General features: G+C 37.6%; 4 protein-coding genes across 6 annotated transcripts; 1 reads left to right on the plus strand and 3 right to left on the minus strand.

The window, feature by feature from the left end:
* The first annotated feature begins 2,519 nt into the window (after positions 1–2,519).
* On the plus strand, positions 2,520–4,647 carry LOC140781354 (WAT1-related protein At5g07050-like). Its single transcript, XM_073127295.1, has 6 exons — positions 2,520–2,869; positions 2,961–3,023; positions 3,115–3,481; positions 3,577–3,735; positions 3,827–3,978; positions 4,086–4,647. Exons 1-6 carry the CDS (start codon positions 2,661–2,663, stop codon positions 4,342–4,344), a joined length of 1,209 nt encoding a protein of 402 aa, XP_072983396.1. The 5' UTR covers positions 2,520–2,660; the 3' UTR covers positions 4,345–4,647.
* A 2,336-nt stretch (positions 4,648–6,983) lies between these two features.
* On the minus strand, positions 6,984–12,883 carry LOC140782070 (65-kDa microtubule-associated protein 5-like). 2 transcript variants are annotated; one of them, XM_073128431.1, is made up of 11 exons: positions 12,482–12,883; positions 11,551–11,754; positions 11,195–11,446; positions 10,898–11,113; positions 10,165–10,320; positions 9,896–10,055; positions 8,681–8,832; positions 8,341–8,428; positions 8,077–8,150; positions 7,915–7,989; positions 6,984–7,441 (listed from the first exon to the last, which is right to left on the minus strand). In XM_073128431.1, exons 1-11 carry the CDS (start codon positions 12,554–12,556, stop codon positions 7,157–7,159), a joined length of 1,737 nt encoding a protein of 578 aa, XP_072984532.1. In that variant the 5' UTR covers positions 12,557–12,883; the 3' UTR covers positions 6,984–7,156. The 2 variants fall into 2 exon arrangements, with proteins under 2 accessions (XP_072984532.1, XP_072984533.1); XM_073128432.1 differs by having other exon boundaries at positions 6,984–7,435; positions 12,482–12,822.
* Positions 12,884–13,487: 604 nt separating this feature from the next.
* On the minus strand, positions 13,488–15,886 carry LOC140782791 (cysteine proteinase inhibitor 12-like). The gene is made up of 4 exons (XM_073129568.1): positions 15,490–15,886; positions 15,037–15,232; positions 13,948–14,093; positions 13,488–13,804 (listed from the first exon to the last, which is right to left on the minus strand). The coding sequence occupies exons 1-4, from the start codon at positions 15,712–15,714 to the stop codon at positions 13,652–13,654; spliced, it is 720 nt and encodes a 239-aa protein (XP_072985669.1). The 5' UTR covers positions 15,715–15,886; the 3' UTR covers positions 13,488–13,651.
* A 460-nt stretch (positions 15,887–16,346) lies between these two features.
* On the minus strand, positions 16,347–20,824 carry LOC140782243 (SNF1-related protein kinase catalytic subunit alpha KIN10-like). 2 transcript variants are annotated; one of them, XM_073128715.1, is made up of 11 exons: positions 20,692–20,824; positions 19,842–20,034; positions 19,576–19,760; positions 19,064–19,246; positions 18,843–18,974; positions 18,568–18,753; positions 18,286–18,375; positions 18,124–18,207; positions 17,440–17,595; positions 17,048–17,290; positions 16,347–16,613 (listed from the first exon to the last, which is right to left on the minus strand). In XM_073128715.1, exons 2-11 carry the CDS (start codon positions 20,026–20,028, stop codon positions 16,500–16,502), a joined length of 1,560 nt encoding a protein of 519 aa, XP_072984816.1. In that variant the 5' UTR covers positions 20,029–20,034; positions 20,692–20,824; the 3' UTR covers positions 16,347–16,499. The 2 variants fall into 2 exon arrangements, with proteins under 2 accessions (XP_072984816.1, XP_072984817.1); XM_073128716.1 differs by lacking the exon at positions 20,692–20,824 and having other exon boundaries at positions 19,576–19,756.
* Between the last annotated feature and the right edge of the window lie 471 nt (positions 20,825–21,295).

The raw sequence follows: 21,295 nt of genomic DNA on the forward strand, positions 1-21,295 counted from the left end.
ATGGAATCAACCATATTCGGATGATGGCATGTCTCGGCAATCTTAATCTTGGAGTAGACGATCGTTGTAGCCTTCATGGGCTGTTTAGATCACTTTGTGTTTGTTGTCGGTATAGTAGAGAAGTGTCGGCACAGGTTGATGTTAGCCTACCATTCCATAAATTTAGTTGAAAAGGTTAGTTGAACCTGATTGGGCGTGAACTAACATTAGAATAGGCGGTTAGATTTGGAGACCAAGAGAGTGATTGCTTCAACATTATGGGGCATCTAGAAGCAACGGAATAGTGTTGCTTTTGGTGGGATGGCTGCACAACCACAACTGGTGGTATGTCTAGCATTATGGTTTGTTAAGAAGTATAGTAGGGTAGATAATATGAGGCTACCTCAACAAACTTCTCTTTAGATCAAGTCGCGGTGGCCAGAGGCAAGCTAGACCAAGATGAACACTAATGGGGCTTAGTCGGTGGAAGGATATCAGGGGGCGCCCATGCAATTTTGAGATCGAAGAATGAAGCAAGGGTGGGCATTGCTTGGGAATTAATACCTAAAGGATATATTTTGATGACTAAGAAGTGGAGTTAAGATTGCGCACTGCTCTCTCTTATGATTGTTGAAAGGTAGTGATGGAGTTAGGACTTTGAGGTTCTAACCCAAATCTTTTGCAAAGAGACACAAAAAGTCATTGAATGTCAATGGGATAGTTTTAAAATATTTTAATATTTTGGAGGGTTTTGAAGGTATTATGTTCGCCCATATTTATAGTGAAGGAAATCGAATAAAAGATTTGCCGTGCTTGCATGTTGCGGCCTATTGAGGAGCTCCCCTATAACTTTTGTAATCTACTCCTTTTCGACACTTTGATCGTCTCGGTTAGCCGGATTGTCTTAATCTAAGTTGACATCAATTTTTTATGTCAAACTAATAATAATAATAATAATAATAATAATAATAATAATAATAATAATAATAATAATAATCTAGCTTGATGTTTTTTTAATGCATAAACTCTCCATCAGGAGATTGACCTTAGTTTCCACCACCAAGATATTATCCGAGGGAATCGATCCGGCAAGGTCTGGATACCGCAGCCCCAACGGACTTGATTCTCTAAAACCCTAATTCCTAAAACTATTTTCACGTAGGAATCCACTAATCTCCTTTATTCTTCTCTCACTTTGTTCCACGAAAAAGACATACACATGCCAAACGAATTAAGTTTGTAACCCCGAAGGATTAGTGTGCAATGGTCCTAATTAATATTCTCTCGAGGGCTTTAATGCAGGAATTAATTAAGTATCTAATGACATCAGACCATGAGCTTTTGTGCCCAATACTAAACCCTTTGCAGCCTCGTTCCTGGAAAATGTTCGCATTAAGAATCCGGCAATTTGCTCTTTGAAATGGGAGAATAAGTTGCCGAATTGACCCCAAATCTCTATCCAAATTGGTATTTAGTATCTCGTTGCTGCTTATAGTAAACCACTTGGCGAAAGTTGTTCACCAACATTTGATGCTATCGGAGTTGCTATTATTCCAGTCTCATGCAACAAAGATTCAAAGATAATAAGCAGCTCGGATGGGGATAAGAACAAATGCATTTCCTGGGAGTAATGTTTATCTTGGAGATTCTCCTTTGTCAACCTTTAAAAATAAGTCTAAATGGTGCAGTATATGAGGTTGTAGGCATGGACAAGAATGCTTCTTAAATATAATTTCTGAAAGCATTGTCTTAATTTATGGTATAGACAACTAACCAAAGAGGACAATTTTAGAAGGTTCTACAATATAAACAATAATTTATAGAGTATAAATGTACTTATTCATAAAAATCCAATGCTCTATAAAAATAACTTCAAGAGAGAGAGAGAGAGAGAGAGATAAAATGCAGTATCTAATTGGTATTCCTGGATAAGGAAGGGTTAATTTGCAAAATAAGATCTACGACAAACGGAATAATTAACCTTAATACATATCTGAGATGGTAATTAAGGGAGGCCTTTTGGTAGTGAAGCCACAGGTCACTACGAGCCCACTATTCCGCCACGTGTAACGAGTACGCCTGGTTTCCCTACCCCGTGATGATCCGGGAAAAAATACGCATCACGAGATGCCGATGCCAACGGACGGCCGGTGATGACGGCCCCCACACGTGTGAGGCGCGCACTACAGTGTGCCTCGGTGAGGCCCACCGAGGCGGGGAGGGGTGTGTCATCAGCTCGCACAATACGCACCCTTGGATGGCTGCCTATCACATCGCCACTCCAATTTGCCGCCACGCGGAGGCAACTCACTACCCCAAAGGCGCGGGACCCACTTCCCTCCAGACTCGGATAATGCTTGGAGTCTTTTTGCATCTACCCCCCCCATGTAAAGCTATTTATTTATAAGGTTGTAAATGCAAAAAGAAACACCACCGTGCAGTGTAATATGTCGCCATTCCAGGTGTGGTGTGGGTTGACATTGCCGAGAAAGCATTCACACGCTTACACTTACTAATTTACTTCCCCAACAAGCCCTCGTGGGAGTCGTTGGCTTCGGTTATAAATTGGCGCCCAAGGCCTTCCCCCCTTCTTAGGAGAGAACACAACCAGGCAAGCCTCTTGAGTTCTTCCTCCCCTCTCTCCGAGCTCCAAGTCCTCGTTTTATTTTTGTAGTAAAAAGATGGCCATGGAGACCCACGGAAGTGGTAACAAATTCCTACAGAGGTGCAAGCCATACATAGCCATGATCTCTCTCCAATTCGGTTATGCCGGCATGAATATAATCACCAAGGTCTCACTCAACCATGGCATGAGCCACTACGTCCTCGTCGTCTACCGCCACGCCTTTGCGACCCTCTCCATCGCCCCCTTCGCCCTAATCCTCGAGAGGTATAGCAAATCAGACTATATTTGTATAGCATGCAATGAAGCCTTCTAACTTCTAAGTACGTTGATGCTAATGGCGATATATATATAACAGGAAAGTGAGGCCTAAGATGACATTTTGGGTCTTTGTCCAGATCTTTGTACTTGCTCTTCTCGGGTTAGTTTGTTAGTCCTTGGAATCAATAAATCAATCTCTCCGTGGAATGAGATGGTATTTATTATAATTCTCCTCTCTTAAAATATTGTAGACCGGTGATCGATCAGAACTTCTACTACGCCGGCTTAAAGTTCACGTCCCCGACCTTTTCTTGTGCGATGAGCAACATGTTGCCGGCTATGACCTTTGTAATGGCAGTGCTCTTCAGGATGGAGAAGCTTCATCTGAAGAAGTTGAGATGCCAAGCCAAGTTGGTGGGCACTCTGGTTACAGTGGCTGGTGCTATGTTGATGACCCTTTACAAGGGGCCAATACTTGAGATGGTCTGGACCAAGCACATGCATCCTCACCAAGCCGGCGCTCCGGTTGTGCCGCAAACGACCGACAAGGACTGGTTCAAGGGCTCCATCTGCCTCATCATAGCAACTCTGGCTTGGGCTTCTCTCTTCATCCTCCAGGTGAAAAAGTGTAGACCAAGTTTGGTGTTGTACTAGTGGCAGCTAGTGAGGATGGAGTTTGAATTAACTGAGTGTGTTTTATCTTGGTTTTATAGGCTGCAACTCTGAAGAAGTATGATGCTCCTCTTTCTCTCACTTCATTGATTTGCTTTGTTGGCACCCTGCAAGCTATCGTTGTCACCTTTGTCATGGAGCATAAGCCCTCAGTGTGGAGCATAGGATTTGACATGAACCTTCTTGCTGCTGCTTATGCTGTTAGTCTCTCTCTCTCTCTCTCTCATCTCTCTCTTTTTATATATGTATAGCTAGCTACTGACAAGGTTCTGGTTATGTCTGGATGAACAGGGAATTGTGACATCTAGCATTGCCTACTATGTACAAGGGCTGGTAATACAAAGCAGAGGACCAGTCTTTGCCTCTGCTTTCAGCCCGCTGATGATGATCATAGTGGCCATCATGGGCTCCTTCATCCTTGCTGAGAATATATACTTGGGAGGGTAAGAATAAGACTTCCATAACAAAATATTCATCTTGAAAGAAAGAAAGAAAGAAATAAGCATGTTAGCTGACAAGTTTTCCATCAAATTCTTGCTTGGATATGCAGTGTACTTGGGGCCGTCCTCATTGTAGCAGGCCTTTACTCTGTTCTCTGGGGGAAGTACAAGGAGAACAAGGAGAAGGAGAGTGGAGCCTTGGAGTTGCCATTAGCCATCAAGACCATAGAAGGAAACGTGAAGATCATGGACATAGTGGAAGTGGAGAAGGCCAGAGCAAACAACAAGATGATCTCCTCCTCAGACCAAGTTGTAGGAGTTACTATCGCTGCCCCAGAGATTCACATGAAGGCCAAGGAGGAGCCTTAAAGACTGCATTGGTTTTCTAGTGCTTGGAAGTGAGAAGAGAGGGAGATAGAAAACAGAGTAAGGGAGGAAGTCTGTGTGGGTACAGGGGCTGAGGAGAAGGGGGCTCCTTTTTCTTTCCTTTTTTTTTCACTCTTCACCTTTTCACCTTCTCTTTTTTCACTCTTATCTCTACTCTTTTTTTTCTCTTTCTTTTCTACTATTGATGTTGAGGTGAAGGGCTTTCTAGTACTCTAGTAGGATGTAATTTGGAAGTTAAAAAGGAATGCAACTTGAGAGTTTTATGACCTCTCATTCGTTATCCTATTCATTTAGTGCTAATTCTCAAGCAAGCAAACATCTACTAATTCTCTCAACTGGACAAAAGGATAATTAATTATGAAACTTTGTTTGAATCACTTAGTTTCCATTTCTATTCACAAGTTACTGCCTTAGTGAAACCAAAGTGAAAGATATTGAGAAGAAGTGGCCATTCATGTAAGTATTAATTCCAGTTAAATTTTGCTACAAGAATAAAACAATGGTGGAATGGAATACTTAAATCTTTCTCACTGGATACCGAATAAAGAAGCCAAAGTGGCCACCCTTAGGAACTTGCACTCTTAAAGAGAGATTCATGTAAGCCTAAGCCGACGCCCGTTTTTAATGATCTAATTCGACTTTGAGATTCCATTTCCAACAAACTTAAAGTGGGCAACTTGTCAAACTCTCATGGGAAGAGCATTAGACCTTCTTCTAGATACCAAATTCTCTGCTTGGCATTCTAAATTCCAACCATGGGAGTTGATTGATGTGGTAGTTGATACCGTTTGGTAGGTTCCAATCCCCAGTGGATTACATGTTAGTATTCTTATTAGCTGTTCAAGTTGTCCGAGGGATGTAGAGTATCTGAGAAAATTGAATTATGATAGTTGCACCGTTTGGTTATATTTGGTGATGTATTATTCTATCAATTAAATGGATAGAATCGATCTATTTTGTCCAAACTAATATATTTAAAGCAGCTACAATTTTCCGCACGTCAAAATTAGTTAATAATCATATTAAGCACTTGCATAAGGATCGGGATTCAATATGGCTAATCTCATGTAGGTCAGTCCGAGCATGTTATTGGATGCATGCTAATACATTAATAGCATCATCTTAAATTCTCAAGCATTCTCCTTGGATTCTGCTGCTAGTGAAGTGTAACACACTCTTTGTAAGATTAGTTGGCTTCTGCAAGTTGTTAATCTAAACTGAGATTTAAAAGAAGGAAACTTATGTAGGCCATTAAGCAGATCATGTTACACAAAACATAAGAAGTCTCTATCAAGTTCAGTAGTTACAAATAATTTAATGTCATCGTGATACACAAAACATAATAAGTCTCTATCAAGTTCAGTAGTTATAAATAATTTAATGTTGCTGGATTCTTTATCATCCACAATTTATATGTAAGTATTAACTCATCAACTACTCCAAACACTTATTCTAAAATTATTTTTATATTTTATATTCAAACACTTTTCCTCACATTTAAAATGAGATATTTTTTTATATTTATATGTTTTTTTTTAATTCTAAAACCTCACATAGGGAACATTAACTAAATCTCAGATAAAGAAAGCTTACTCTGGAATCAGATCCCAAGAGTTTCATGCAAGGATTTCTTTTCAGATTCATTTGGTTGCTATTCTTGTAGGATTAGCAATAAGAACATTATAAAGGGGGAGCAGAGTGCAGACGCACCAAACTCGCCTTGCTCCATTTGGAGAGGAGTCTCTTTGGTGACATAAGCCCCCAACAAATTGACAAGGGGGAGTGTTGAGGGGACAGGGATTTAGATTGCCATGGAAAACAATCTTGTGGTCCATGGTATCGTATTCTAATTCCAAGAACCTGTTGTTGTTCTATTGCATTCTATATAAAAATAAAATAAAATGAAATAATCTCTGATATTAATTAACCCATCATTTAGCCCAGAAAGGGACTGGATATGTCAACCACTAGACATAGATTATATTATTCGGCTGGATGAATTATTGGTTTTATATTTCCAATGATCAATACCACCACCACCTATATCGAAGAAACATCCACACCTCATGCTCGTTTGTGCTCACTTAGTCACCACCTAACCTTTGTTTGCAGTGCATCACCAAGCCTCAACTTTATCACTTGAGGGACCATTAACCATATACTCGTATCAATGTCATTATCATTATCATTACCAAACTCTCTACGAGGAGAACAGTCGAGGCGAGGAAGAAGCCAGAGACGTATCTGCTGCTCTGTAGGTATGATGGATAGCAGCAAGTACTTGGTGGATTACACACCATACTCAACAATCCTGGCTCTGTCCCCTGACACCAACCTGGCCTTGGACAACACTAATGAGTTGATACTGACATTAAATTGCCCTTTTGGCTTAGTGAGTAAGTGAGTGAGTGAGTGAGAGACAGAGAGCTTGCAATTGCTTACTACCACAGAGAGTCGAACACTTTCGGCAAATAATTGGACATTAAATAGCACAACCTCAGCAGACTAAAACGTTACTTTTTTATTTTTTTTCTCAAGACGAAACATAAAGACGTTTTTTAGAGGTTTAAGGACAAGTTATAATGTAAAAGAGATTGGACAAACACTGGCATAAGAACAAGTTGAAGGTCAAGTACGTCCACTGATGGTTTCGTTCAGGCTAAAGCCTGAAGCCATCACACCTTTGCTGTATAAGTTCACAAAAATGTAAAAGTAGCAAAAATTTTTAAAGAGCAGCATAAACGTTTTCAAAAATGGTCTTCAATCGTTAGCACAAAGATTATGCTTAGTATTTTCAAGGGGAAAAAATGGCTGAACTATCCTTTGGAAGGGCGACATAGTTCACGGGTATCGCCGCACTTACCTTTGCAGTATCCTTTTTTTCCTTGCTAGATGATGAGATGCCATGCCTTGATGATGGCGTCGAGATACGACGACCAGTTGGAGTTCCAGCAGCCATGTTGACATTAGAACTCTGACCCAGTGGCTTCTTCACTGGAACCTGCCGCATTGGGCTAGGCTTTGTTCCAAAAAGTGCTTCCTGTTCTGCAGCGAATTGCTCCTGCAGTCTCTTCTGCTCCTGCAAAACGTTGATATTAGCTGGGCAGTGAACTATGCAACATTTGGTTAGCTGTAATAACAACGAGAAACTTGTGTTTTTTCATAATTTCATAACCATTTACAAGTCAACTAAACAAAATGAAGAGCATCAAACCACTACTCCTAGCTATTACGTGAACGAAGATTCAGACCAAAAAGGCTTCCATTAGGCTATACTGCTAAACAGTCTGCCCATAATGTTTCTCCACATTGAACGTGCCAGACCTTTTATCAACCCATTTCAGAATAGAAACTTATTTTCTTTTCCACTGACACATGATAAACCTGTTCACAGCAAGACTCAACACAACCGTGCAAGTACAAATAGATAAGATGAAAGACAGATATAACACCAGGATACTAGTAACCCAAAAAATATTAAAATGATCACTGTCAGAGGGTCGTTAACAAATGTAAGAAAGAAAGAAAATAGAGAAGAAAGTGGGGACCCACCCGTGATCGTTTCTTATCTTCTTCTTTCTGCTGTCTGAGCAGTGTGTATTCTTCCAAGGTCTCGAACAACCTTACCTGAAAGAAGTATGTCTTTGATTTTTAATCAATCTAATATATTGACATTTATTATTAATTAGAAGAGTTCCACCAGGTGAATTTGACCTTGTCATACATAAATGGAACTCCTTTGTCTTTCTCCCAAGCTTTGACTTTTGCAATCAAATTCTCTACCAGAGCTACAAAATGACAATAAATAAAATAAAAACCAGGAGAGACAGTATATCCAGAATATAATTGAACTTTTCTAAACTGTGAACGTTTTCACCAACAGCATAAATAGAATTACTAGCTTCTACCATCGCAATACCCAAGAGCCATATATATTTTCTTAGGCTACATAAGAGAAATGAAAGATTACAAACTCACATGGTAATTTGCCGATTAATATCCGAGCTTTCTCAGCACGCTTCAGATTCTTATGCACTCCTCGGCCAGCACTATAACGATTTTGATCCTACACAAAATAGAACATTCTAGGTATTGAGAAAAGAACAGATATAAAGAGATTCATCCTAACAGCAAATTTGAAAATGAGAACTCTTTGAACATTCAAATTATAAAATGAGAACTCTTTGAACATTCTAAGATTATTATGTCATTCTACCTAGACACTATCTTATCTAGGTCAATAAAACTGACATATAAATACTCAATTAAATAAAAAGTCATATTTTAATCAACTAAATGTGTGACATGCTAATAATACCCTCTCATAATCGTCAAGCCAGCTCTCCTCCTCACATGCCAATGTCCATTTCTCAACCTTTTCCAGAATGTCCTTTCTGCTAAGGGCTTGTTCTTTAGCCTTTGAAATCTGACCGTCCATACCTGCAAGCAGCTCAGAGAGGTCTACTCTACCTGTAAGAAATTCCAAAGGTTAATTGCTGGACTTAACCTGCCGTACTGATTCGGCACCGAAATCTTCCTACTCGAACAATAAGTCCTTTTGTTTACAAAGTCAACAAGTTTTAAAGAACATCCTACGGCTGAAGTGGTAATTGCAACTTGCAAGTTACATCTTACAAAAAAAAAATATAGGAAAAAGAACTTGGCACTAATCTATGATAAATTTGATAATGTTCTGCCCAAAGAGGAAAAGTACAATAGGGAATTCCATGAAATTAGGTACAGTTGAGCAGTGTGTCTCGCATTAATACTCTGTTTCTAACATAGTAAATCATAAAATATAAAATCATTTATGCCAAGTTATATAGCAATTAAAGGATCCTTTTATGTTCACATATGCAATAAAAAGTAATACAAGAAATCAGGTATCACAGTGCAACAATCAAGAAACTAGTCCTATGGATCTTGGTTTGACCAAAGTAACTTTAAAAGAATCCTATTGCCTCAATAGTATGCATAACAAACTCAATCATTAGTTGTTCCTTATTAAAAAGAATGAAGTAGCTGATAATGTTCCAATGCTTGGCAGTATCAGAAGTCACCATTAGGCAGAATACATTTAACATGATATTCTGCAGAATTTAGTGGATCTGCATATCTTGAGGCAGAAAAATTCAGATGATAAAAAAGAAATGGTTTATAAGAATACATTTAACATGATAATCTGAAGAATTTAGTACATCTGCATATATTGAGGCATAAAAATGTCGGAAGACAAAAAGAAATGGTTTATCTCATATAAAGAAAAATGCGCACATATATTTGCATGAGAGCAAGACAGGGTACATTAAAGCAAGCAAACACAAACTGATCAATTCATTAGTACATCATATCATAAATACAGCATTGAAGAAAGAAAGAAGCTGGAGAAAAAGATGAGAAACAAGAAATAGCTCAATACTGTAGTCTATATTGTAGACCTCCCTTTAAACAAACCCGTGATGTTACATTCTAAGTACTGCAATCCCCGAACTCAGGAAATATCAGTATTGGTAAAAAGGGAATTGAGAATGACCTGAATCAATAAGGTTGATAAGCATCTTCTGTTCTGAATCACCCTCTACATCCATATGAACATTTCTATAAATCTCTTCAAGTTCACGTTGTTTCTTCAATATGAGTTCTTTCATTTTGCTAGCTTTCAGAATATTCAATTTATCGACTTCAAGCTCAACCTATCAATAGAAAGAAGGCCATAAATGTCACGGTGATGGACAACACTACATATATCCAATATTGAAATACTTAGATCTTTTGGATAAAATAAAAAGAGAAAACATTTACCTGCTCGATGACATTAAGCGCGAGGGTTCCTTGGCCCAACACTGTATCAGTCAATGCTGAAATCAAGCAAGTTACATGGTCAAACCTTTTCTGTTCATCAACTGGTGTGTCCATGAGGTTCCATAACTCAATAAGTGTACTCCCAAGATCTTGAAGCTACAAAGAACATAATAACTTGATGATGAGGGAAATGTTTTTTAACAATTAACACTTCTGTCCAACAAAAAGTAAACAATTACTACACTCAAATGGCTAATAACCATAACTAGTAAGAGCAACAACTTCTCAAAAGCATGACAGATAAAAATGTGTAGCACACATGCACTAGGTAGCTCAGCAACCAGCAAGAAAATATGAAATTGGATTCCTAGAGGAGAGACTCTTTCAAATCACTCACATCCAATGTGCTGGATTTCCATATTACGGACACAAGATGGTAGAAGTGTGGAAGAATGACAAAAAGGCACAAGGATGTGACAATTAATAATGAAGGATTTTGGAACCATTATGCACAAATACACGTATAGAAGACAATTCAGGTGAAAATTTAGGTTAATTTGCTTGAAATATATAAGTACTTTTAGAGCTCTGTGTCATTTCAGTTCCTTGTTATGATGAAGAATTGTACCTATCATACGACCAAGATCTGTAAGTAATCTGACTTAACTCTTAGTATTAGTAAAGGGCATTCTATTATAAAATAAATGCAAGGTTATGGCACTTCTAGACACACCTTTTGTAGCCTCTGATTTTTTTCTTGATTTAGTGCATGAACAATTCCTGCAAGTCTAGCAAGTGTGTCATTGCTAATACTCTTTGAATGGCTGTCTGCCATATCAGCAAAACTGGGATGAACTTCAGACAGCGTCTTATTGAAGTCAACTGACATCAAAATGGATAATTCATGTATAGATTTGATAAGTGCATTAACCTTCTGCAGCCGCATATTCTGAAATTTTAAGGACAACATATAATAAGATTAGGCCTGAATTGTCACCCAAAACATTTGTTTTATCATGAAGGATTGCACCTTATCATTTTGCAGCTCATTAAGTTGAGACTTCAGTTCTGCCAGTCTCTTTAGAGTTAAGTCTCGTTCATCCACTTGAGTAACAGAACTTTCCTGGTCAATGGTACCTGCAATTTCTGCACATATGTGGACAATTTGAAATTGAACATCCATAAAGTCTCTGATCCTTTCTTCTCTCTTTTGCCTCAGGTCCACCAGCAAAGGTTTTATTGCAGCCACTTGTTCTTTAAGTGTGCCTTTTGGCTTTTCCAACTGAAATGAAGAAAAAAAACAAAATATACATAAATATAACAGAAGATAAAGATGCATGAAGTCAACAGCAGACATGACAGATAGCAAATAAGAAATTCACCGACCCGGAAAAAGGACTCCCGTTCTCCAAGTGTGGAGATGAAATTAGATACTTCCGCTTCACCCTCGGCTAAAATTTGATGCAAATCTGCTTTGTGTTTTCTGGCTTGGTCAACTTTCCGTCGGTAAACACTGAGACATTCCTGTTCAAGCTGTAATATCATCTTATCTCTTTCAAGGTCAGTTTCCCCTATTTCATCCCATAAATCCTGCATTGAAAATTTACCATCATTATTGTGATCGCCATCAGCATACAATGAGCCAAAATAGTAACACTAAATAGATAGAGTCCCAAATTAGCAGTCCCAATCCCAATACGCACAACACAAGTACATGGAACCCCAACCAACAAAGTGACAAAAATCAGATTAAAGGAGGAAGAGGTCATAGATACAAACAAATGGCACAAAGATTTCATCTTTGCAGTTACCATCCGTGCACACAGCCAAATGCAGAATTATGGAGCCTCTCAAACACTCTCATGCAATCAATGACTGTTGATGATTCATTGTGCTAATACTTCCCTAATGAAGAGAAAATTATCGCACAAAGGTAAATGATGTCTTCAAATCATTTAAATGCTAACAAGAAACATGAATTATGCCTATAACTTTACAAATTTCAAATCTTTAGTCCTTCTTGATTAAAAATTAACATAAAAACCATAGATGTAAACAAATCAAGACAAATCAAGTTAAAGTACAGGAAGTAGTATGATCTGTAATCTTAGCAGGCGACAGTTAACTACAACAAACGCCGCAGAATTACGGAGTAACCATCAAGAAACTAAAATGGGATAAAGAGAAATATTACAGCTACCAAAAAGAAACTTCCAAACGAGATACTGAAAATCTCGAATGAATTCCTTACAATTCTCAAAGAAACAGAATAAAACATCAAAAACCCTAGAAAGAAAGAAAGGGGGAAAAACCGAACTTGCAATTCTTGTAGCAAAGATCCGCAGGTGGTGACCGCAGCGCAAGGCGGGGACTGAAATGGGAGACGAGACATCGAAGAGATCTGAGAGCCCTACACCTCGGGGATCGATCTCATCCAGGGTTTATTTTACAGCGAGAAAGAGAGAGCGGATGGTATGGTTGGTTTGGGAAGGTTTAAATTGAAAAAAGAAGAGGCGCCAAAACCGAAGAGGATTTTAGGGGAATTAATCGCGTCGTTGTCTCCGCTTCCCATTCTGGGAAGAGGACTGAGGGAGTATATATACAATTACACGTGGCGTCGTCTGGAGACAGTTGTGAGAAAGGACCGTGTTGTTCCTCGTGCTTGGTCTGGTTTCTTGGGACCAATATAACTCCTGGCAGTAGTCAGGACCAAGGACTCAAGAGGAGTCTTCTAATTCGTCCTTTCTATAGCTTTTATTTAATATTTTTGGTATTTATGAAGCATTTGCAACAACAACCAAAAAAAGGTTTAGCTATCAAAATAAAGTAAAAATGAATTCTAAAGCATTTTTACTATTTAATACCTTAAAATATCCTAACGCTAAAATATATATATATATATATATATAAAATAAACCAATAGACTTAAAATTTTAAATTACAAAAACTTAGAATATGTCCTTTTTTCCCTGAACTTTTAGAACAATAAATATTTTTTAATGTTTTTATTTGTATATTATAAATATTATTTAGTTTTATCCGCTGTTGTTAGGTACATATTAACTCAAAGACTGTTATCAAAGAGTGTTCTTAAAACATTGAAAGTAAAATACATGATGAAGGATAAGTGCTTTTAATATAAAAAAACGCATAGTGCTTTTAATAAATTTCTCTTGGTATAATCAAATGGAAGAATGGCTTGAATTTCTCTTAACGTAACCAAATACGTCTCGTTGAGGATCAAAACTGAATATAGACCAAGAAATCAAAGAGAAAAAAGGCCGCCACTAAGATGAGCAGCATTTATAGATCACACCAAGAAGTACGAAACATAAAATGTGCCAATGTATTATGAGGAGAAGAGTTTACTACTACCACAGCTTTATAATATCACCATACAAGGTCCTCGATTCTACTATGTTAGATATATGAATCAAGAGACCAGTGTTAAAGACACTGCATCCTACTATCTAGTCCAAATTCTAACTTATTGTCTGCCGGAACCCAAATGCTCCTGCTGCATGTAGTTCAGGTTTAAAGTCCCTTCACGGTTCTTGTGTACTTCTACTTTAAATCTCTCCTCCTTGCTTCCCCTTTTTACTTTAAGAAGCATGTGAAACTTGGCAAAGTCTTCAATCACCTGGGAAGTCAGAATTAAAAGGATGTAAGAGAACTGTCATGGCCCAACAATTTCAAATAGATCAAGAAGAGTGCATAATCTTCCCCATCACGAAGATTGAGCGAAAAACAAACATAAACCGAACAAAAAGGAGAGGGGCCAACCTCTGCCTTTGCATGGAGGACTTCCAGCAGTTCATATGGAACCAGTGAGTTGGATCTCTGCTGAATGATTTTGACAGCATGATACGCTGCATCTTGGACCACAGGATCATTAGCAGGAACAAGGTGTAATCCAGATTCATGCCCATCTGGCATATGGCCAGCTCATTATGAGAATGGGAACCAGAATAAAACGGTACAAAGACGAGCCTCAAAAATGGATAATCGAAATGGTATGGTCTCTTGTAACTGAAGTTGCATCTCACAAAAGTGAGATGCGCAGTGAAAAATTGCAACATCTTTTTCTTCGTTATGCTAGAATGCTATGTTTGAGCGGGAGAGTGGGCACATTTTGTTTACTGGTGAATTACCAGCTGGTCTTAGAATGATGTTTTCAACCTTTGGAGGAGCTATGACACGGTACTACGGTAGTCGCTTACATTTCAGAAATTGTTCAGCATTTATGACTTATGACTATGAAGACAAATATAAATCAGGTTCAGTAATTTCCCATCTACAAGGGGGCTGGAGACCTACTCTTAGGATGAGGTTATTGTCGTGGCTGAGCTCTCAAAACTTGACCTACTAAACTGTCTAGCTCGATGAAAGCAGACCTTGATCTTTCTTAGTTAGCTCTATGCTCAAAAACATAAACGACCATGAATTCAATTTTTATGCAATTCCTCAAACATGAGTACTACTAATAAATAAATGACCATGATCGATCTTGGTCTTGATATTAAATTATCAGCATGAAGCAACCTGCTCAATTGGTTCCTTCAGTGATGTATCAAGTGATTAACTACTTAAAGCTGTTGTAAGAGTCAGGAGTTACCTGATTCTGTTAGATTGGTACGAATAAAAATTAAAATTTGTAATTTAGACCATCTCACCAAATTCTGATTGCCATACCACAATTCGTCGTCCACCTAGAAAAGATTATTTTATAGCTTGTTTTCTGATAGTCTTAGTACAGCGCGGAGATTACCTACTTACTGTGCAGAAACCTATCTATAATTACCTATTTCACTATAAAATGTGCATACTGAAGTAAATTCTTCGCCAAATATGATCAGATAGGTTTAGCAGTACCTCTCTCAGAGGTGGAGCCACCAGCGTGAGTAAATTCTTGGAGCTCCTTGGAGTTCAGCCATGGCTTGACCCAAACCTTTGCTTCATAGAGCTTCTTCTTCCCTGCGTCGATTGCCTCCAAGGTAAGGTGATGCAGAGTGCCTGCAACAACCTGCTCTTTTGCCTTCACCACCCGCGCGAACTCCAGCAGGGAATTCTATGCAAGAACAACGAACACACCTAATCAAGACCTCTCTAAAAAATTCCTCATTTTTCCCCTCCAACGTTTTAGTTTTACTGAGAAAATTGAACACAAATGTGCTAAGAATTATCAAAAGGAGGAATTTTTCGCAGTAAGACTAAAATACTGTTTTGGATCAAACCACGCGATCGCCAAGCAAGCGGGAAGTTAAATCCAAAAAGGAATCGGGAACAAAGAGAAAGGAACAGATGAAATTAAAGAGGAGAACTCGCCTCTTTCTTGTTGTGTTCGTCGACGGCGAAGCGGGCGAGCTCCTCGATCTCCGCGCTGTTCTTGTTCCCCTCCTTCTCTCTTATCCCTCCCAAGGTTGCCATGGTGATCCCGCCCTCTTCTCCTTCCTCTCCTCCCCAGAACCCTAACGCTGTGTAAGAGACGAGCGAGGAAGCAGAGACAAGCACGAGAATAAAAGCAACCGAATAAGATGAAATGAAACCCATGCTACCCACCTCCGCCGCGATTCTCAAGGGAGAAATCTTTATAGCTCTCGACGTGTGGCACGGGAACGTCGGAAGCGGCGGGTCAAGCGCCACGTGGCGGTACACTAGGAAGACATCCGACGGCTGGTAGGGTCATTATGAATCTATGATGTATGCTTGTTTGAACGACGGTTTTGACCCGTAGGATTAACTTGTGATAGTATTTCAGATTGGGAAGGGGAAGACGAAGACGAGAATCTTATTATTTCATTTTGATTTAACTACTTTTGCTCTGCTTAACAAAAAAAAAAAAGGCCTATAATTATATTATTTCAGTTTTATTTAAATTATTTGTAGTTAATTATAACAGAGGTGATAAATGAGGCGGCTTTGTTCTCGTCGTACTCACGTTTAAACTGTTCATCTGAAGATAAGAAGAAAACAGTAATGGCAATATAATTTTTATTTTCGGAATAGAATCATCTTTGACTAAGCATCCAAATCTTTTCTCATCATAAATTAATATAATATAATCTTTAGTAAAACTCATAATCAAATAAAATATGTGATGAATGAGAGAGTCTTAGAACGCCTCTCAATACCATAGCTGGGAAAGTATATCAAAACAAGAAGACTAGTAGTAATGAAGTATAGACAGCAAAGAGTATATCATACAAAATGGTATAAGATATTCAAACGAGTGTATACAAAACTGCTGCGATAGTTTAGAATCAAGTAAAAACTAACGATGACAAAAATCTTTGGTCCCAAAATGCCGGTTAAGTCTTTAACATAAGAGGAATGGATCACAGAAGGTGAAGCTGACAAAGGAATGAGTGACAAAATTCTAGGAAAAGAATCGGTGGGCCGCGGACTCTCTGCAAGTCAAGAAGGTATAGCTTTTGAGGAGCCTTGTAAAGCTGCCAAAGAAATAGTGAACATGTAAGAACATAGACAGCTCTTATCCTTTAGAAAATAAAAAAGGAAAGAGATTATAAGGTGAGCAAATATGATTGAGTCTTATGACTCGTTGTAAATTTATAATGAGGAAGACACAAGATGAGTCTGTAATAGAATCCTTTGGTTTTCAGAATCCTAATCCTTTCTTATTTGATTAATTTATCTTTTCAAAATATCATACTCCCAGATGCTTTTATAGCCCAGTTATTATTTTCGCAACTGCCATCGATCTGCTATGAGAACTGATACTAAGCCCAAAAAAGAAAAGAAGATTGCCATTGGGTAGCTCAGCATAAAGCTTTTCTCAAGAGAAGCATATGAATGTAACTTGAGTAAAGCTTCATAAATAAATCAAACAATGAAGTGAAGTATATGGCCACACAAAATTCCTTACCTGAACTTCAAATTCAAGATTGTTTCCTGACTTTAAATCAGCATCAGCAACATCACTGAGAGCATCTTCACTACTGCTAGGGGTTTGATTCATATCCAAGGAGAGTTTAGTTTGAGGGCTGCTACCTGCATTATGGAGCCACCTACACTTCATATTGTAGTCCCCAATTTTCTCCCAGCACACATTTAGGATCTGAAAGGCTCTCAAAACCTCAGTAATAATGCCCCTTGGATCAGCTGATGACTGTCAGAGTCAATTCAATTAGTCTTTAGGCATTAATGTAGTACTGTAGCCAATCACTTGACGACCAACTATCAAGATATGGATTACTCCTGCCATTTCGGCAAAAGGATGTATTTTGAATAAATTGGGATTTAGTAGGAGAATATAACCTGCACTCCAGCTGACCATTTATGTTTGACAGGAATTTGCATCTTCTGTGATACTGCTCCGTCCCACATGTAAAGATGTCGCTGCCACTGCTGCAGATTATTCCAGGTTATCTTAGCTGGTCCTCCTAATCGATGGCTTCTTGAAGTGTTACAATCCTGATAAGTTTAATACAATATGAAGTTATTAACAATTTGACAAAGAGATTCATGAAAGAAGGAAATAAAGGGTACTGCATGTGCATAACAGATGGTGTATAAGAAAGGACAGTGCCTTTCGCTATGAGAGTACTACTAATGCCTGAATTTATTTCTCATTATATCTTTATACTGTAAAAATTGAGTTGTATCTTAATAAGCTCAGCAAGTAGCATATATTTGATTAGTGTAGGTTGGGTATTTTCATTTTGTCTAAACATAGTTTTTGGCACACATTCAATCTACAACTACCAGTCTTACAAACACCTTTTATCATATCTAGCATCTACCAAAGATCAAGATGGCGAATTTCTACCCTATCAAACATGTGTAGAGTTTCACTGATTTTTCTTTTGCAGGTGTAACTATATCTAGATAGAATAGCCTAAAAGAAGTAGTCTTTCAATTTTAGTTTTGAAAGAAAGAATGTGCTAAACTGAAATGTCAATGAAAAGACATTGAGGCCACATATTCTGTAGAAGATCTTACATATCCATTTTGGCAACTATAATAATCATAATCTCCGAAAGCGTGAATCTTTTCGTCCAGTAGTAAGTAATAAGTCACTGTTGCCTGCAGGAGACAAGATTTCATCTAAAATAAACATATACAGTGAAAACAAGAACCATAAGAAAGTGAAGTTCATAATACCTCATTTTGGATTCTATTCCTTAGGGATTTGATAACATGAAAATGATCGAAGCCATGGCTAATCACACCTTGCAGTACATCTTCGTCAACCTATTTGAACTTAATTAATTATTGTATTATTGAAGTATCTAGACCAACGGAAAAGCCATTATGTCTTTTGAAGTAAGATTGGAACAGACTTGGATATTAGAATTTTTAGTTGATAACATAAATGCCTCAGATCAACTATTGAAAGATCCACCTCACAAGCAGAAGGAAGAATAAGTAGAGCAGCATATATACCTTCTTTGATATGTTTTCCATTACTTCAGCTGGGACAGTTAAGCACTGTGGAAGATTAAACTGAAACCAAGGATGTTCACGGATTTGTGGAATGGTAATCCGTTCTATTGGATTGACAACAAGGATCCGGATAATTAAATCCCTTGCTAACGGTGATACATGATGTGGAATAGTGTAAAGTCCTTCCTGTTATCCACTTCCATTCAGTTGATAATGAACAAAGAGATATCATGTCAAAGAAACCAATAAGGGTATATCTATCTCATGTTCTGTACCTTTATTTGCTTGAATAAATTGGGAAAGTTATCCGCATCAAAAGGAAGCCTTCCACAAAGAAGAACATATAAGATGATCCCACTACTCCATACATCAACCTGAGAGCCAACATACAGATTACCTGAGATGACCTGGAAGTGTGGATATCATCAAGTAAGACAATTGCATAACAAACCTAGAATGATAAGTGTATGACTATCTTGTACAGGTCTGTTTCTACCTCAGGAGCAGCATAATTTGGGCTTCCACAGCATGTCTTAAGAAAATAACCATCACGCATTATATTGCTTAAGCCAAAGTCTGCAAGTTTAACCCTGCATTTGGAATTCACTAGTAGATTCTCTAGCTTCAGATCTCGATGAGCAACTTTGTTTAGGTGGCAAAATTCAACACCAGCTATAATCTATTTCAATGAAAGGAAAGTTTTCAGATTTTAAGAAACCAGAATTTGAACAAGATGATTTAGACCAAAAAGATAATTCTTCAGCTCTATGAGTGAAGTGTAATAATTGAGAGGTGATCTGTGACAAAAGCTGTATGTGCCATGCAAAGAACATATAGAATCAGTACATGCTTACAAACATTAGTTCCAACTTCCAAGACCACAAACAGGGTATTGATATGAATAGCTATAAAGTTCATTGTATAAACTATAGAGCTTGTAAGTCAACTCCTACAATCTAAAATAATACAAACTACTCTTAATGAAAATAAAATAAAAATGCTGATTACCTGCTGAAATATATAGCGAGCCTCGTCCTCCGTAAGTCGGCCCCTTTCAGTTATATAATCATATAATTCTCCACAACTCATATACTCCATTACAAGATATATTTTCGATTTTGTTTCTATAACCTCGTAAAGGCGAACGATGTTAGGATGTGAAAGCCTTCCCATTATTTCAATCTCACATCTGACTGAAAGTGAAAAGGGAGATCAATTACATCTTGTAAACATCATGTTACATATTTTGGAGATTAAGGATCCCAATAGTTTACCTCTTTTTACTTCGACTTCATTCAACCTTTGGAGATTTAGAATTTTAATGGCAACCCTCTTCCCAGTCAAAATATGTTGTGCTAGTTTCACTTTACCAAATGATCCGATACCAAGTTTCTTCCCCAAGATATATTTTTGCTGAAGAACTTGAGACTTACTGTTCTCATTACAGTCGAGAGATTCCATTTCGAGCTGTGGAGAAGACAAAAGTACAATGAAAATGCTAACTCTATGTGCGAGAGAAAATGAACTACAATACTTGATTAACACATAGTAAAATAACCGAACATTGGGAAACAAGAGATCGAATTTCCAAACAAAGCAAGAGAAAGCTAAAATTATCAAGAGACTACATACTTAAACAATAAAAATAATCTAACTCCAAAAACTATGCTTATCTGGATCACTATTATACATTAACACATGAAAATTCTGTAAGGTAGCAATCCACCAAAGTCTACATAAAGTAACATATTTGCTTCAAAACTGTAGAATGTTTACTAGTCCTTGAGGTTAATCAGAATAAGCCATAGAATCTGATTGTATGTGAAATAGGATTGTTGAGATCAAGGATAAGCTTCTTTCTAAATAAATCTTATCTTACGTTTTCTACAGCATCTTGAAATTTTCAAGCGTGTTCTACCGCATCTCAAAATCAGATACAACCGCAAGAGTTGGGAAATATATTACAAAGAGTTAAGAAATCAACATATTCCCAATAAAACAACTGAACCCGATTGAGATTTAACCAAAAACTATCTCCTTAAAAGAGAATAATCTGTCAGTAAAGAGAGAAACGAATGAGATGCTCATAATATTTTGGAGAAAGCGAACAGAAAGAATGCCGACCTGGTCACAAACAGACAAAGGCTTCGTAAGCTCGCCCACCACTGCATCAAGTTGGCGGAGTTATAGTTCACTTCAAGAGAAAAGGAACCAAATGGAAGAAAGCATAGAATTTCACGGAGAAAAGACAAGCTCTGTTTTCATAGCTTTCATGTATCCAAATAAAATACATACACAAAAAGTTGGTGTCGACTTTATTTTTCTTTTTTATATTATTAATTTGTCATCTAATGACTTATAAGCTTTTGGATTATAGTATGGTTATTGATTTCTTGTGGAAGAAAGCTCCTCAAATGGGTGTTAAAAATCCAACCAATCAACGTGGACAATAATTTAGGAGGGAATTTTGCATAATTACTCGTATTATTCATAAGATTATTTTTAAAAAATTTATTGGGAAATTCAATTAATTCAATTTGGAATTGGCAACCACGAAATAGTCCTTGAAGTTATTAAATAATATAGCACACGAATTTGAACTCGGCTGGACCAACCTAGTAGAAAAGCAGGCTTCCACTTGCACGGAATAAAAGGTTATAATTCTTTTATTAAAATAATCATACGGGTTCATTTATGCATCAACAGTACAAAAAATCTTAAATCTTTA

This window comes from Typha latifolia, chromosome 2 (assembly GCF_019914945.1).
Source record: "Typha latifolia isolate L0001 chromosome 2, TyphaL0001v2, whole genome shotgun sequence".
Lineage (NCBI taxonomy): Eukaryota > Viridiplantae > Streptophyta > Magnoliopsida > Poales > Typhaceae > Typha > Typha latifolia.